Source organism: Cynoglossus semilaevis, chromosome 16 (genome assembly GCF_000523025.1).
Source record: "Cynoglossus semilaevis isolate Cse_v1.0 chromosome 16, Cse_v1.0, whole genome shotgun sequence".
Taxonomy (NCBI): Eukaryota; Metazoa; Chordata; class Actinopteri; order Pleuronectiformes; family Cynoglossidae; genus Cynoglossus; species Cynoglossus semilaevis.
Genome location: NC_024322.1, coordinates 3,721,265 through 3,735,385, shown reverse-complemented (window position 1 = coordinate 3,735,385; position 14,121 = coordinate 3,721,265). Strand labels below are relative to the sequence as shown.

The window sequence follows — 14,121 nt, the reverse complement described above, 5'->3', positions numbered from 1 at the left end:
TTACACCCTTCACTTTTGGAAAAAAAAACTGAGTGAGTGAGCGCTTGGCTGTGCAAGCGTTCTTGGCCAGGGTGAAGGGAAAACTGGAAGAAACGCTCCTGAAAGCAAAGTGACACCTGTCTCACATTCAGTGGTGTCCCCGTGCTTTAATAACAGACAGAGAAGTCAGTGTCGTCGGCAATAAAAGACAACTCCCAGAGTACTACAGCGACGGGGCGCTGAGATGTCAAACTGTATCCTTGATGGTCACAGGACTCATGCTGCGTTTGATTGAAGAGAGTTTGTCTGATAAGAGATTTCCCTTTCATATAGTGTACGATGCATGGCGTAGAGTACAGTGAGATGAATCGTGGTAAACCAAAACACGTGTTCCAAGAAATTCATGCACAGAGCCACAGAAAAAGGATTCTTACAATACTTAAAATAACAGAATACAAAAGGATAATTCACAAAATGTGTCACCTATAACCTGCAGTTAGTTACCGCTATAAGAAGACCAGTAAAACTATTGCACAATTGTCAACAACAAATATTTAAAAAATGACCTAATACACAAATCCATAAGCTGTACCTCAAAGCATACTGGAGCTATTTATTCACTTTCACTGCCACTACTACATTTAGAGTGTTTTTGTGATTTCGTGGGTAAAACACTTTTTGTTTGTGTTTACTGCAGTGATTCACGTTCAAGACGAGGCAGCAGCAGACTGGCAGCTCTTGTTTACTCTAGAGGAGGAAATTGAGATGTTCTCCGTGGACCTTGGTGTAACAGACTGAGAGGCTTAGATTTTTCAGATTTCCAAGCAGAAAACAAACATTGTCTCAGAATTGTGTATCGTTGAGCACATTTACACTGCCCAAGACTCAAGGCACTGTATGTTAATGCCTAAAAGTTAAAAAAAAAAAAAAAAAAAGTTAGCTGTTGAACGCTGAACTGATATTTTGACCAGTGGAGTTGTGTTTACTTGATTGTTAACCCCTAGCTTAAGTGTTTCTGTAGTGCACACCTGTTTTATATGATGTGGTATTGACTGGCTTCAGCATTACGTTACATAACATCCAGGTGAACAAGGACATTGTCCTTGATTTCTTCGTTTTTGTCAGATCCATTATCATCTGATATTAAAGAAGATATAATGTTTAAATGTTGACATGATAAAAACGTCATTCTTGGGTTTAGTTTGCAATTTTGTTGTACACACTACCAAACGCATTCAAGAAAAATCAAACATTTTTAAAATTCTTAATTATATCTCAACTTTATAACTCAAAGTATTGCAGTTTATCCCTGGGCAATACACAATGCAGGACCTGATTAAATTAATTTCACAATACAATAAAACAATAATGTCACGTTGATATATTTATTGGCAAATAAACGAATAAATAATTTAAAATACACTTTTTTATACAACACAATTAATTACGACGAATTAGTGTAAAGGAAACTATCGAACGGTGCCCTAACTCAACAGGCTGAGTAGTTGATGCTGGATTCACTGATCATCATCACCAACTTCGGCAGCAGCGGCAGCAGCTCCGTCAGTCCGTCGCTGCAGTCACACACAGCGGCCACTGATCAACATCATCCTCTCGCCTTTATCGCCGTGCTGTCTCTGAAGGAACCGAGGCGGTTGGACCAGAACCATCTCACATTATACGCGTTCGTGGTGAACATGAGGAAACCTGCTACCGAGGCTTCTCCCTTGAAGAAGACCGGGACCTGGCATCATTTTTCAGCGTACGAATGAGAGGTGGTGATGCAGCAGCAGCAGCAGAGTGAGAGAGAGAGAGCGTCTGCCTCTGGTCATTCTGTAGCTCCGCGTTAGCAGCATAGCCTCTTAGCCTGCTAGTTAGCCAACTAGCACTCAAAAGGCTGTCTCCTCCCGAACTCCTAGTCCTCTCATACTACCTTAAATGTCAGCGGGAGTAGGCGTACTTTCCGAAAACACTTAATACATCTTAAAGCGACGTACGCCATTAGGTAGCTATTTATCACTAGCCGTTATCTAGAAGCTGTTAGCCGGGTAAGTAGCATTAGCTCCCATAGAGACTGACAGTGTCAGAGAATGAATTTGGTTATTCAGCGAAAGGACTGGAGAGGTAACGTAGCTCCACGCAGACAAGGAGACAACTATTAACTAAACAGAAACGTGGACTTTAATACATTAATGCTTTAACACAGATAACATTTAAAAACAAGGGTTTGGTTTGTTGTTTAAATTGACAGTTCGTTTAGCTATATATCCATCCTTTATACTTACAAACAGCTGGAGGCAAACGTTTACTTTGCTTAGATTTTGTTTTTGTTTTTACCTGTGCAATAAGCTTCGGGGTTTTAAGGCTAAGGTGCCCAGTTTTAAATCTCGTTTTCCAATTATTTGACTGCCCAATCGCAGCTTTCATTGATTGGTTTGCAACACACTGCTTCTAGTCGTCAGGCTTCTGTTTTGATTATTTAAGAATTGATGGAGAATTGCATCGTTTCAACACACCTAGATCCTATTAAACTAACTAACTACTAACAGTGGTTTGTTATGTTTTTACATCGTGACCAAAGAGCCTTAAAATAATGCAGATTTGCAAACTTAATTCAGAAAGACCATCATTTATATGAGCTGGGCACAACCTAATGTTCTTGCTAGCCAAGCCAATGACCAAATCTAGCAGTTGCTTATGTTTGATTCATATTAATGTGACATGGGGGACATTATAATTTTATTGTCATCTGTCATCTAGAGGTGTTTGTCCCATTTCTGTAGATAAATAGACATACTAGTCTTCTTGTAAATGATTTATTCCTCATACAATTAAATTACAATCACTCTTCATTTCAGAGTTTGTGTTCTCCTCATTAATCTTATTTACTTCCAAATAAAATGCTGATTGCGGCTTAGATTATTGCTCTCTCATGTACTGTTACAAGGTCAAACTGCCAAATTAGAGGGTTAGGAATTTCCAAAATATATAAAAGAGGACATCTTGCAGTCTTTTGACAGATTTCCTTTTTTTGTAAGTCTTTTTTTTTTTGCAGTTTTCGCTGATTCCAATTTTTATTTTCAATTGCCAAAATATAAAACTAAGTAAGTTGTTGTTCAGGATGAAATTCTATCTTACCAACTGCACTCAATCAGAGGTTCTGTTTGAAGTGATTGATGACTGGAATGAGGTGCAAAATGAAAATTGGCTCCTCTGCATCCAGCTATTTGACAAAAGCTTGTACAGAAGGTCTGCACAGTCTGTTTCTGTCCGCTGAGCTATTGAACTCAGCATGGACATTAAACTAACGTCACTTGTTCAAACCTCAGTTGTTAAACTAATTGTTGCTTTAGGGATGAGCCTGCAGAAAGCTGCTAACATGGCATGACACAACTCGGCTACGGTGAGATATGGTTCTTTGTTCCGAATGACATTGTGGTGACTCCCCCACAGTTAACCTCACTGTTACATGTATCACAACAAACAAGCTTTTAGCTTAAAAGGATTTCTAACCTAACAACATGTTAGCTCAGGCATATGAGTTTAAGCACACTAAATAATCAGCAGCAAAACCAGAGAGGTTGTCCGGCTGGTAGCAGGCCAGGGCTGATCATGGTAAAAATCAGTAGATTCCATTCATTGGTTGGTCAATTAACCAATGTTTAAGTTTAGTTTAAATATTTGAGGCTAAATGTTTTGCTTCTGTGTCAGTAAGACTCTAGTTGATGTTGTTTGAAGTGTTATATCAGAGGTGTCATATTGATGGATAGTGTGCTATACTAATAATACCTATTTGCCTTGATTTATGATGTACTTCATTCCTTACTGTGAATGATTGTAAGGTTTTTTTTTTTACCTTGAGTTCTTGTTGAAATGATAGCGTATACTTCATTTGATGAGGCACTGATTAAATCCATACAGTATACGAACACTAGTACACGCTATAGAACTAAATGTATTTATTTTTTATTTTAATTGCTAATCATCTATCAGTGTTTCATCCCTGCCTTAGGACATCTCACACAAAGTAATGATAAGGTCCTCAAATATAAAAGTATAATCAATGAGCTTACCAGAACAACAAATGCAGTACATGTGACTTGGTGTTATGAATTATACCTGAGTACTTCTAAGTAACGCTGTATTTCTGATGTCTTTTTGTCCAGAATCGTCATGACCATTCTCTTGACATCCAGTCATTCCTTCTCTGGAGGAGTTCAGCGTGAACATACAGGGATGAGATAATAAAACAATCAACTTGGTTTATGCTTCCACAACACTATTGTAGCATTTTTGAACCCAGCCCATTCTATCCCGCCCAGGCCCCTGAAGCCCTTGCCCTGCCCCTGAGTCAGATCTCTTTTAAATTTAAATCATGACGACACCGGCCCTTCTGCCACTGTCGGGCCGCAGGATACCCACTCTCTCACCAGGCACCTCCTCTTTCCCGCACCACAGAGCTACGCTGAGGCTCTCAGAGAAGTTCATCCTCCTCCTCATTCTCAGTGCCTTCATCACTTTATGTTTCGGGGCCTTCTTCTTCCTGCCGGACAATTCCAAGCACAAGCGCTTTGACCTGGGATTAGAGGATGTTCTCATTCCTCACATTGACTCACCCAAAGAAGGGAAACATGCTTCTGGACAAGTGATCATACACGGACAGGGAGGACATGATGAGCACAGACACAGGTAAGGGAATATTCCATATATTTCTTTATATTTCCGACATGTCTATAACAAAACATCTCAGAAGAACTAAGGTATTGACATGATTTGGAGTTTTTGCATGAGAAATGAAAAACACTTGTGGAGCAAGTGTTTCTCTGTTTTAATGCTCTGGCATGAACAAAAACATGTATATTTTGGGTGGATCAGCCCTGCAGCCAAGAGGATTTTGTGTTTGAATGTTTGCTGATAATTAGCACCATGACTGATTGTACAATATCTTTGAAAGTTAATTTAAGCTTAGAAAATGATCTAAGAAAATTAAGTTTCACATCTCTTTATCAACCATTTATGATGAGGATAATCTTAAATTCTTTACCCAATCACCTAATTTCTGAATGGACACAAAGAAAGGGTGTGTGTCACTGTTTGCTTTTTAGGCAGTCTGTTGTGACAACTAGGGCAGAGAATGTCAAGTGATAGATGCTCTTTTCAGCATTAAGCTACACATCAGCACAGGTGTTCTTTCTTCTCTCCTTTCTTTCGTTGCTGCCTTTTGCTTACTGCTGTCTGCCTTTGTAATTGACCTGCTTTTAATATTTTTCTTCATTGTTGTCTTATTTGGCTTAAAAAATGTTAATTTCATGTAAATGGTACTTTTCTGTCACCTTGGCCTGTTGTTTCATCCCAAGGGCAGACACAGTTGAATTTGATGAGGGAGAACTTACTTGGACTTTGTAAAGCTTTAGTAACTGCTTAAATAGGCTTGGAAATGACTGCCTGCTGTTGGCCAACTTCTGGCTGCAGCTTTTGCATTAGACATTCAGGTTTGTCCAGCCACCACTGGCTCACTTCAACAATTCAAAAACAATTCAAGGACATTGACATTTCCCTATTTTTGTAAACACCTTGTACCCTCATTCAGTAATTGAAACTATATTTTACTGTGTTAATGCTGAGTAGTTTTTATTTTTTTAACACTTTACCACAATGTTACCCCAATTCTGTGGAACCACAAAGACTGTGTTTATTTAATTGGGTCTATTTGTCTCACTGTCCATCAATTTGTTCAGCTGAAGTGCTTAATCATTGTTATTTAGCTGTAAAATAATGGCTCCTTAAATGTGTCTGTGGGTTTTTTTAAAGCCTCTATTTACTTTTGGGGCGGTGCAAGCGGATGTATTCAAACTAATCACAGAGAAGAATCTATTTGTTTGACACACTTTGTCTCTGTATGTGCTAATGATTTTTACAGGACTTGGAGCTTAAATAAAACAGTAAATAAAAAGTAAATTTTGAACAGTAGGTGCAAAGGACATTTCTATTGAGGAGCTTTTGTACATGCCTCTGAAAAGGGTCATTATTTGTACAGAAAGCTGGGCAAGGTGTTAAAAGCAATTTCAAGTTCAATTTTCAAGCAGTTTCACAGTAGGGACCATTGAGTGTTGTGTCTTCATCTCCTTTTTTTCTCCAGCTTTTTCATTTTTCAATCTTGTAAGCCCTGTGGTGCTTAAGATGCTTTCTGCTTGAAATAATGTAATTTTATTGTCCAGTGACACAGAAAGGCAAAAACATGACTTGGTTGCATTGATGGTTACTTGCCATGCTGGAAATAAGGTGACATTTATAGAAATGTAGAAATGTTTTGGGCCTGCATTTGAGTCTAAGATACACATCACCTAACGTGCATTTGATGTCAGGCTTGAAACAAGACTGAAGAAAGGATTTGACACATTTGTGAGTGGAGTGCACAGACAGACAGACAGACACACGCATTGCATTGCATTGGCTGCAAGGGAAACTATTAGCCCATGCCTTTGTCTTGATTTATTGACTGCGTGTGGTGGCGATTTGCAGATTTTTGTGGAGGCAGCAGGAGTTGTACTTGACCATGCATGTGTGCAAATTGACCCTGGGTTTCATGCTTTAACCCACAACTTCCAACCGTGCTGTAGCAGGCAACCAACTGCTCCGCATCCTGGATTGTGTGAGCGCATTTGCAGTTCTAGCACTAGAATCCATGCTTAAGGGGGGCAATCGTGCTTTAACGTGGTAGAACACTCCTAGTGTGATTGCACCGTTGGTGCTGGATGGGAGCCTCTCCTCCAGTAAGCAACTATGGAGGAACTGAAATCTAGTTTTTAGGCACAGTGTTTCCAATTATCTGTAAATGTATGGTGTTTATAGTTTAGGAAACATTTATCTTTTCTTTTAATATTTTGCCCAATTATTGACCCAATTATAAATGATATAGAAATTACCAAACATTCAATTTAGAAATGTGTTAAGCAAAACAGAACACCCTGTGCTAGTTTTAAAAACGCCTCAGACTTGTAGTTGTACTGGTGGTTAGTTCTAGTAATTACAGGAATTTGTCAGAGCCCTACTGGTTTGGTTAGCTGGTAAAATAAATGAAATATTCAATAGTAGATTTCTAACATCATCAACTTATATGATGGCTAATGTTTTTGCATTTGGTTTAAATAATGGATTAGTTAGTTTGGACTCAGAAGCAACATAAGTTATTTCACCATTCTTTTGTAAACTCAACTCTTGTTAAATGGACAGAACCAGATTCCTGATTTCATATCACTTTGCATGATTGATTTCATGTATTTCTAAATGTGGTTTGCGGCTAAAACCCACACACTGGGAAGGAACAAATTGTTATAATAAAATCCAGCTGTCAAAATCAGGACAGTATTTACAGATTATAATGTAATACCACACTTTATATGCAGATTTCGTGAAAGGAAATGCAGCTTTAAGTCCTGTTCGTGTGTCTTGTTGTTGTGTCTTGGTGTTTGGATAAAAGGACTTAGTATTTGTGATTTTTTTTTTTTTAAGGGACATGAACCAAGGCTGAACCCAGTGAAGTATTTTTATACATTGGGGATTTTATTAATAACAAGAGCTGGGAAATCTCTTGCCTCCTCTCCATTCAATATGATTATGATAATGAAACAAATATGCAAATACATAAATCAAGAGCACATTTCAGATAGCCTATTAAATTACTTTATGTTGTAGCATTAGCTTTCATTGATGCCTATTGAGGATCTTATCCCTCTTTGACAAACAAAATAATGATACTTTTGCATAACAAGTCTCTCATTTTCATGAATAAAAACAGTGAAGAAAAAACTTCCAGTGTCTAATATATGGCCTCAAAAATAAACACACACAAAACAGTTAGTTAAAATAAGTTACTTAAGAGCCAAAAAGTGTCTATAATAAAATAAAATGGAGATCCTTAATATATGTAATGTATTTAAAAAAAACAGAAAAACAAAAGAGAAATGAATCATACTGGGTCATACTTTTAGCTTGTAGTACTCCTTGGTATACTACAGCTACCAATTTTAAGGAAGTGTCTCAAGATAGAACCTCATTTTAAAGACTAGCAAAAAATAGTTGATTGTAGATTAGAACAAAGGTTTCAAACTGCTCATTAGATTGAAATTGCAACATGAAGGCCCTGGAAAAACAATTAAGAGTTTGGAGTTGAGAATAATAACTTTAAGTCTTTTAAAATTATTGTTGTGCTTCGAGAAGTCATTCTCCTTACTCCCCTTGTGTTTAACTTTGCACAGGTATTCCATGAATGTGATTATGTTTTTATGTTTACTTTGCTTACTGCAGCTTTTGAGAAGGCGCTCCCATTGCTCTTTGCTACCTTGGCTGCCTCAGCAGATCTTAAAATCATCACTGTATACACTCCAGAGGAAACCGGTTCAAATAGCCTGTGGAAAATGAGGCACAATAACAAGTAAAGAGACCTCCAGGGAGAGAGGCTGATGCATAATAATAATAATAATTTCACCTTTACTTGATTTACCCACAGAATAAAAAAATATAGTCACACGTCCACCGGCTAATGCAGCTCTGAATGAGCAATGGTTATTAACATTATATGTATTTTGCTCTGGGATGATTCAGTTGTACAGAAGTTTTGAGAGTTGAGAGACTGCTCTTCCAATTTTAGTAACCTGATGTTAAACATGTAACTGTATTCTGTGTTTACTATACTAACAGTGTTCCTACAATTAAATTGTTTAAAAAAACCCCTCAATATATAGTCTTGCGTAAAGTATTGCATTATAGTGCAATATATTGTCACTTTGCCCCTGTTTCGTGATACGTTTCAAATCACTAGATCGTTGCCCATGCACACCTCTAGCATTTACCATTACCTTTGTCTGCAACCATGCATGACTTTGACAGATGCAGTGTGCTCTGTTGTCATTCTTTTCTACTCTACGTTGGATTGTGTGTTTTTATTTATTTTTTATTTGTTTTACCAACTTGCCATCGTGTTCTATTAAAATGATTGATGATGATGATTGTGATGCAAAATATTACCTAAAGTTTGGCAACCAAAGTGTATTTTTAATTGTTCCTTGGACTTTTGGCAACCGCAGCCTTCAGTGGCACTGTCACTTTTTTACATACAGTGTTCGCTTTAATATGAAAAGTACAAAAGCCATTTATCAGCAAATGGGTGAGACATTGTCTGCCAATGGTTGGAAATTTCACCACAAATATTCATGCTGGTTTTTGGTTCATGCTGTTGGTCTGAACGCCTCACCATCTGCCACCAGCAGTAACCAACAGTAACCACTGTGTTTCTGTCTAGCCATCATTTAATGTTTGCATTCACTCGAAGCATATAGATATTTTGTTCTGACAGCAGTTTTGCCTACATTAGTTGTTGCTATCAACAGAAAGTATGCTGGTTCACTGTAATTAAGACTTGCTCTGCTGAGTAGCTTTATTTGCATGCCAGGGATTTGGTACAGCACTAATGTACCATTGTTGGTATTCTACATCGTCTCCACAACTGATGGGAGAGAAGGCCTCAGGCAGTTAAGGGATTGCTAGAGGCTGTAGAGCAATATCCTGTTTGCAGGATGATTATTTTACCCTACTGTCCAGTAAATAACAGATCATCTGCTCCTGGCTTATCCAGTGAACTCGCCCGGGCATTTGCACACATATGAACTGCCATGTAATAGCCACAGCTGAGCACCGGCTGTTAAAAAACAAATGAGGGTGATGCTGAGATTACTGAATCTAAAATGAGATATTTCCCCCTTTTCATCTACCTGAATTCCCACTCCCCATTGTGCATGAAGAGGCTTAAATGCATGTTTCATTTGCACATTTTGGTCAGAGCTAGAAGCAATTTGCTGGAAGTGTCAGCAACAGAATTGACTGAGTAATTTTCTACAAATCTACTAGCCTGCCCCTTCCACTGTAAGGAATATTTTGTTTTTTTCAGGTTGTTTTTGACTTTGTCTCTGGCTTAAAAAAAAAGGCACGCTTCATCAGTCTGCTTTTGTAGACTGTTTCCCAGTTACTTTAGATCAGGGGTCACCAACTAGTGCCTGGGGGCACCTGGTAGCCCCCATGGACTACCTAAGGTGCCATATAATAAGTATGGATAAAGTGTAACATGTGTGTAAAGAGTGGTGGCGTTATGGCTTTAATTGTTTAAACATCGACTCATTAGCTCGAAGTGTAAACCTCAATACAGAAGTTAGACCCAAACAGGACCTATGCTGGACCTTGATTTTTTTTTTTTTTTTTAACATTGTTTTCTGCTTGCACAATTTAGATTCCTTCCCAAAGAATGGTATGGGTTTTGGCCCTGTATAGATTAATCTTTATTTCTGGTGTTTCTAGAGGTTGAGGAAAATGTGTGAGCACCATCTTTGTTCAAAGGAGCGTCCTTCGACTAATGTACTGTATTGCTGGCTGCGAGTAACCTGGTTGCACAAGTTATTGCCTTGCCAGTTATTGTTAGTCTTGCAGGGCCTTTTTTCTTTTTGCACTCAGATACGGTCATAAATCAGCTTCACAGCACCTCAGAATTGTATTTAAAGCCGAGGCCAACATCAAAGTGCACTTATTTATCATATTTAGTGTGATCTTGGATATTATTTCTCTGTCTCCACGCTTCATTCGCCTGTCAGCCCCAAAGTAAATCTAGGTTGGTGTGAGTGCTTGTGTTTGTGTCTGAGTGTGTGTGTGTGTGTGTGTAAAGTAGCCTTGGCTTATATGTGCAGCCCACCCCATCTCACACCACACAAATGCTGTCAAGTTAAGTCAACCTGGAGAGAATACCAAAAGTGCTGTCCTGTGTGTGTGTGGAGGCCGCATGAAACCATCCATTCTAGTTTGTAGATTCAACAGCAATATAGGTGGTTAAATTTAGCTTCTGTTGTTGTGGGTGATGGAGAGACGCCCATAAAGAAAGGGATTTTTACAAGGGATGCACCGAAATTAAATTTGTTGTCCGAATCCAAAATGAGGAAACTGAGGCCAAAACCGAAGCACCGAAAAAAATTGTCAATTATTAGTACCATTGCATTTAGGGCTATTACTGTGTACTCAACTCAAGGCACTAAAATCAAGGCACTGCAATTGCATACTTTAATATTAATGTTTCAAAGAATAATAATAATAATTATGGTAATAATAATAAAGATCTCTTTAGTTAGCTGCTCAAACTGGGCAAGAAGACAGAAAATATGCTCTATTTAGACCCACTTGTGTGAAGTGAATGTCACGGGGAGCTCGACAAAGAGACTTTCCGTGTCCGATATGAACTGAAGCAAGTTTACAACCTTGCCAATTAAACTTAACCCCTCAGAAGTACTTAATTTAAAATTTCTGAATAAAGAATGGGCCTCCCATTCCATGAAGTCTGCCAGGTGGTGTCTGTACAAAGTATTGCTTTTGAAAACTCCCTTTTCTGTAGTTCTCTTAAAATTGCATTTGATCCCACTCAATATTCCAGTTTGGTGAAGATAATATGAAATTGAAATGGTATGTCATATTCATTTCTAAGATCATGGTAAATTTGCTAATCCCATTTAATTTATCTGTCATGGCATTTAATCTAGCAGAGTTGATATAAGTGAGTTGTTGGTGTGGACCTTCGTCAGGCTTCCTCTCCTCATTAACTCTGATGCTTTTTTTAAATCATATCGTCTTATTTTGTCTGCCTTCATTTGGTATGATGATGGTGGTGGTGATATTTCTGGGTCAATTTTATAGAATCGGTGAATGATTTTTCATTTATTTTGTGTGTCTTTATCACAGCGTAACCTTGGTTCACTCAGTTGCTTTGACTGTTTTGTTGACCTAATTATTTTTTTACTCAAGTGCCTTGTATTTTATTTTGCCTTAGGCTTAATGAAATTCTGAGGATACAAAGCAGAACTTCATGTTAGGTGTTATTAGTTACACTGCTAGGCCATATTGTTTAACCTCAAATATAACCATGAAGCCAAAGTAAAAACACTGATGCAAATGGCCACATTTAAACACATCTCAACAGCCTCAGACCTTACACAAGCCTGTGCTTGTATGAGCAAGACTCTTAATCTTGTTCAGGGTCAGAGTGTTTGTAAAGGAAATTGAATATTTTCTTCCCACCAAGGTGCATAAATAAATAAAAATGACTCAGAGACAAGATCATTTACTTTAGCAGTATGGTTAAAAGACTGAATAAAAAGAACACAATGTCTGAGTGTAATAAAAGTACAACTGATGCCTTACCATCGTGAAAAAATACATAAAAATAAAACAGGCCCCGAAATGCACTAAAGTGCAAGATTATGCCCTAAAACATGCTTCCAAGTGAATATTTTGTGTTTAAAAGTCCAAGAAATATTTTATATGAATATTTCAAAAATGACCCAAAACCATGAGTGAGGGGTCAAAAGGGTATTTTATGTCAATATTTCAAAAATCACTAAAAAGTCCCTGAAATGCACTAAAATGCAAGATTATGTCCTAAAACATGCTTCCAAGTGAATATTTTGTGTTTAAAAGTCCAAAAAGTGTTTTATATGAATATTTCAAAAATCACCAAAAAGTCCCCGAAATGCACTAAAGTGCAAGATTATGCCCTAAAACATGCTTCCAAGTGAATATTTTGTGTTTAAAAGTCCAAAAAGTGTTTTATATGAATATTTCAAGACAGTCAGACACTAACTGATTATTGAGAGAACAGCATAGATAGCAAGATATAGGCTAAACACATTTGTTTTTTAAAAACAACAGAAGGAAGCACACTGAATTTTAAAATCACTTTTGCAATTGTATAATGACTAAAAAATAGACAAGACAGAAATGTGTCAAGACACTGCACAAAAATATAAACGCAATTAGTAGTTTGTGATTCAAAGAAAGTTGTTTAGTTTTTGGTACTCCCAGGATATAACCTGAGATTGAAATTATAATTAATGATCCAACTGTTAATGGAGAATTGCTTTTAACTTCCGTATCTTTACTCATTAAATTAGAGCAGTTTTTACTTTAACAAAAAGTTTGCAGCCTGGTTGTGAGGAATTATAAGTGTATGAATACAGGGATAGGTAACTGTTCTAAGTTCTATAGGTACTTTTGTCTCAAGTACAGCTTTAAAGCCAGAGAAAGAGAAGGCTTATTTGATTCAGTTTGCATGAGGGTAGTGCAGAAGGTTTAAAGGGACAAATGAACAAGAAGAGACATTGTCTTTCTGCCCCCCAAAAAGAGCTGAAATCAAGAACAAGTAGAAGTCAGTCAGACAGAAAGCTAGAGAAATACAGAGAGAGGGAGTCTTCTGGGATCAGGGGACCATGCTTGGCTGCAAAAGTTCTCACCAAATCCTATCCCCTGTCTAACACTGGAGCTGCAGCCCCTGCTGCACAATGGCGGTCTGTCTGTAAAAGCAATGAGATCAAAGTGAGATCGTTCAACAGCAAATTAAGAATTGTCCCTCAGGTGTCCAAGGCTTTGATTTCAAATAAATTGTGTTCCCTCTATAAATGGCACAACCGCACAAGCTGTATCAGGGCCATACGGGTCTGGCTATAAACGGTACATGTTCCAGAACATAAATGCACAGAGTGGTGGATTTATGATTGGCCTGGGGATGGGAAATGGGAATTCTAGTCACATGATGGTTATTTTTCTTGGCTTCTCTGTGTCATGACACTTTTAGACGGGTCATCCATTAAGATTTTCTGGTGGATAGTGATAGTACTAAACCTAGATAGTGGGGAACAAGAGTCAAGTTGTCACAGCTGTGTCTGACAATGGGGTGTTATGTGGTACATTAGCTTGTTTGAAGCAAGTTTTTTCTCCTCAATTCTCCTCTAGTAATGGAAGGAGTAGCTATAGATGCGCCACAACTCCTGACTAAGGAAGTGAGATCACATTTACTGCCTATTTCCTTCTCTAATGCCTATCTCAGATGTTCTTTTACTCAGTCTGTCAGCCACTCTGGCTATAAATAACATACAACAACAAAAAATTGTGTTTGGAAGATAAAAAAAGTGCTCATGTTTTGGCAGAGGAGAAAAGTCCTAAAAGGTTTATGATTGCACTTTACAATTCTTACTACTGTGGCAGGTATCCCTGTCATAGTCTGCTAGCCAGATGTTTTTTAAAAAGCTGGTATTTACATGATATACTGAACTACTT

At 37.8% G+C, this 14,121-nt stretch overlaps 2 protein-coding genes across 5 annotated transcripts in view; one reads left to right on the top strand and one right to left on the bottom strand.

The window, feature by feature from the left end:
- phf11 (PHD finger protein 11) overlaps positions 1-14,121 on the bottom strand; it is a 959,893-nt gene that overhangs the window by 836,919 nt on the left and 108,853 nt on the right. The window lies entirely within an intron of this gene.
- The window catches only part of man1a2 (mannosidase, alpha, class 1A, member 2), an 85,312-nt gene continuing 72,722 nt past the window's right edge, over positions 1,532-14,121 (top strand). Inside the window, exons 1-2 of the mRNA XM_008328148.3 lie at positions 1,532-1,779; positions 4,146-4,668. Of these exons, the coding sequence (XP_008326370.1) occupies positions 4,355-4,668 (314 nt within the window). The 5' untranslated portion in view covers positions 1,532-1,779; positions 4,146-4,354. The remainder of the gene's footprint in view (positions 1,780-4,145; positions 4,669-14,121) is intronic.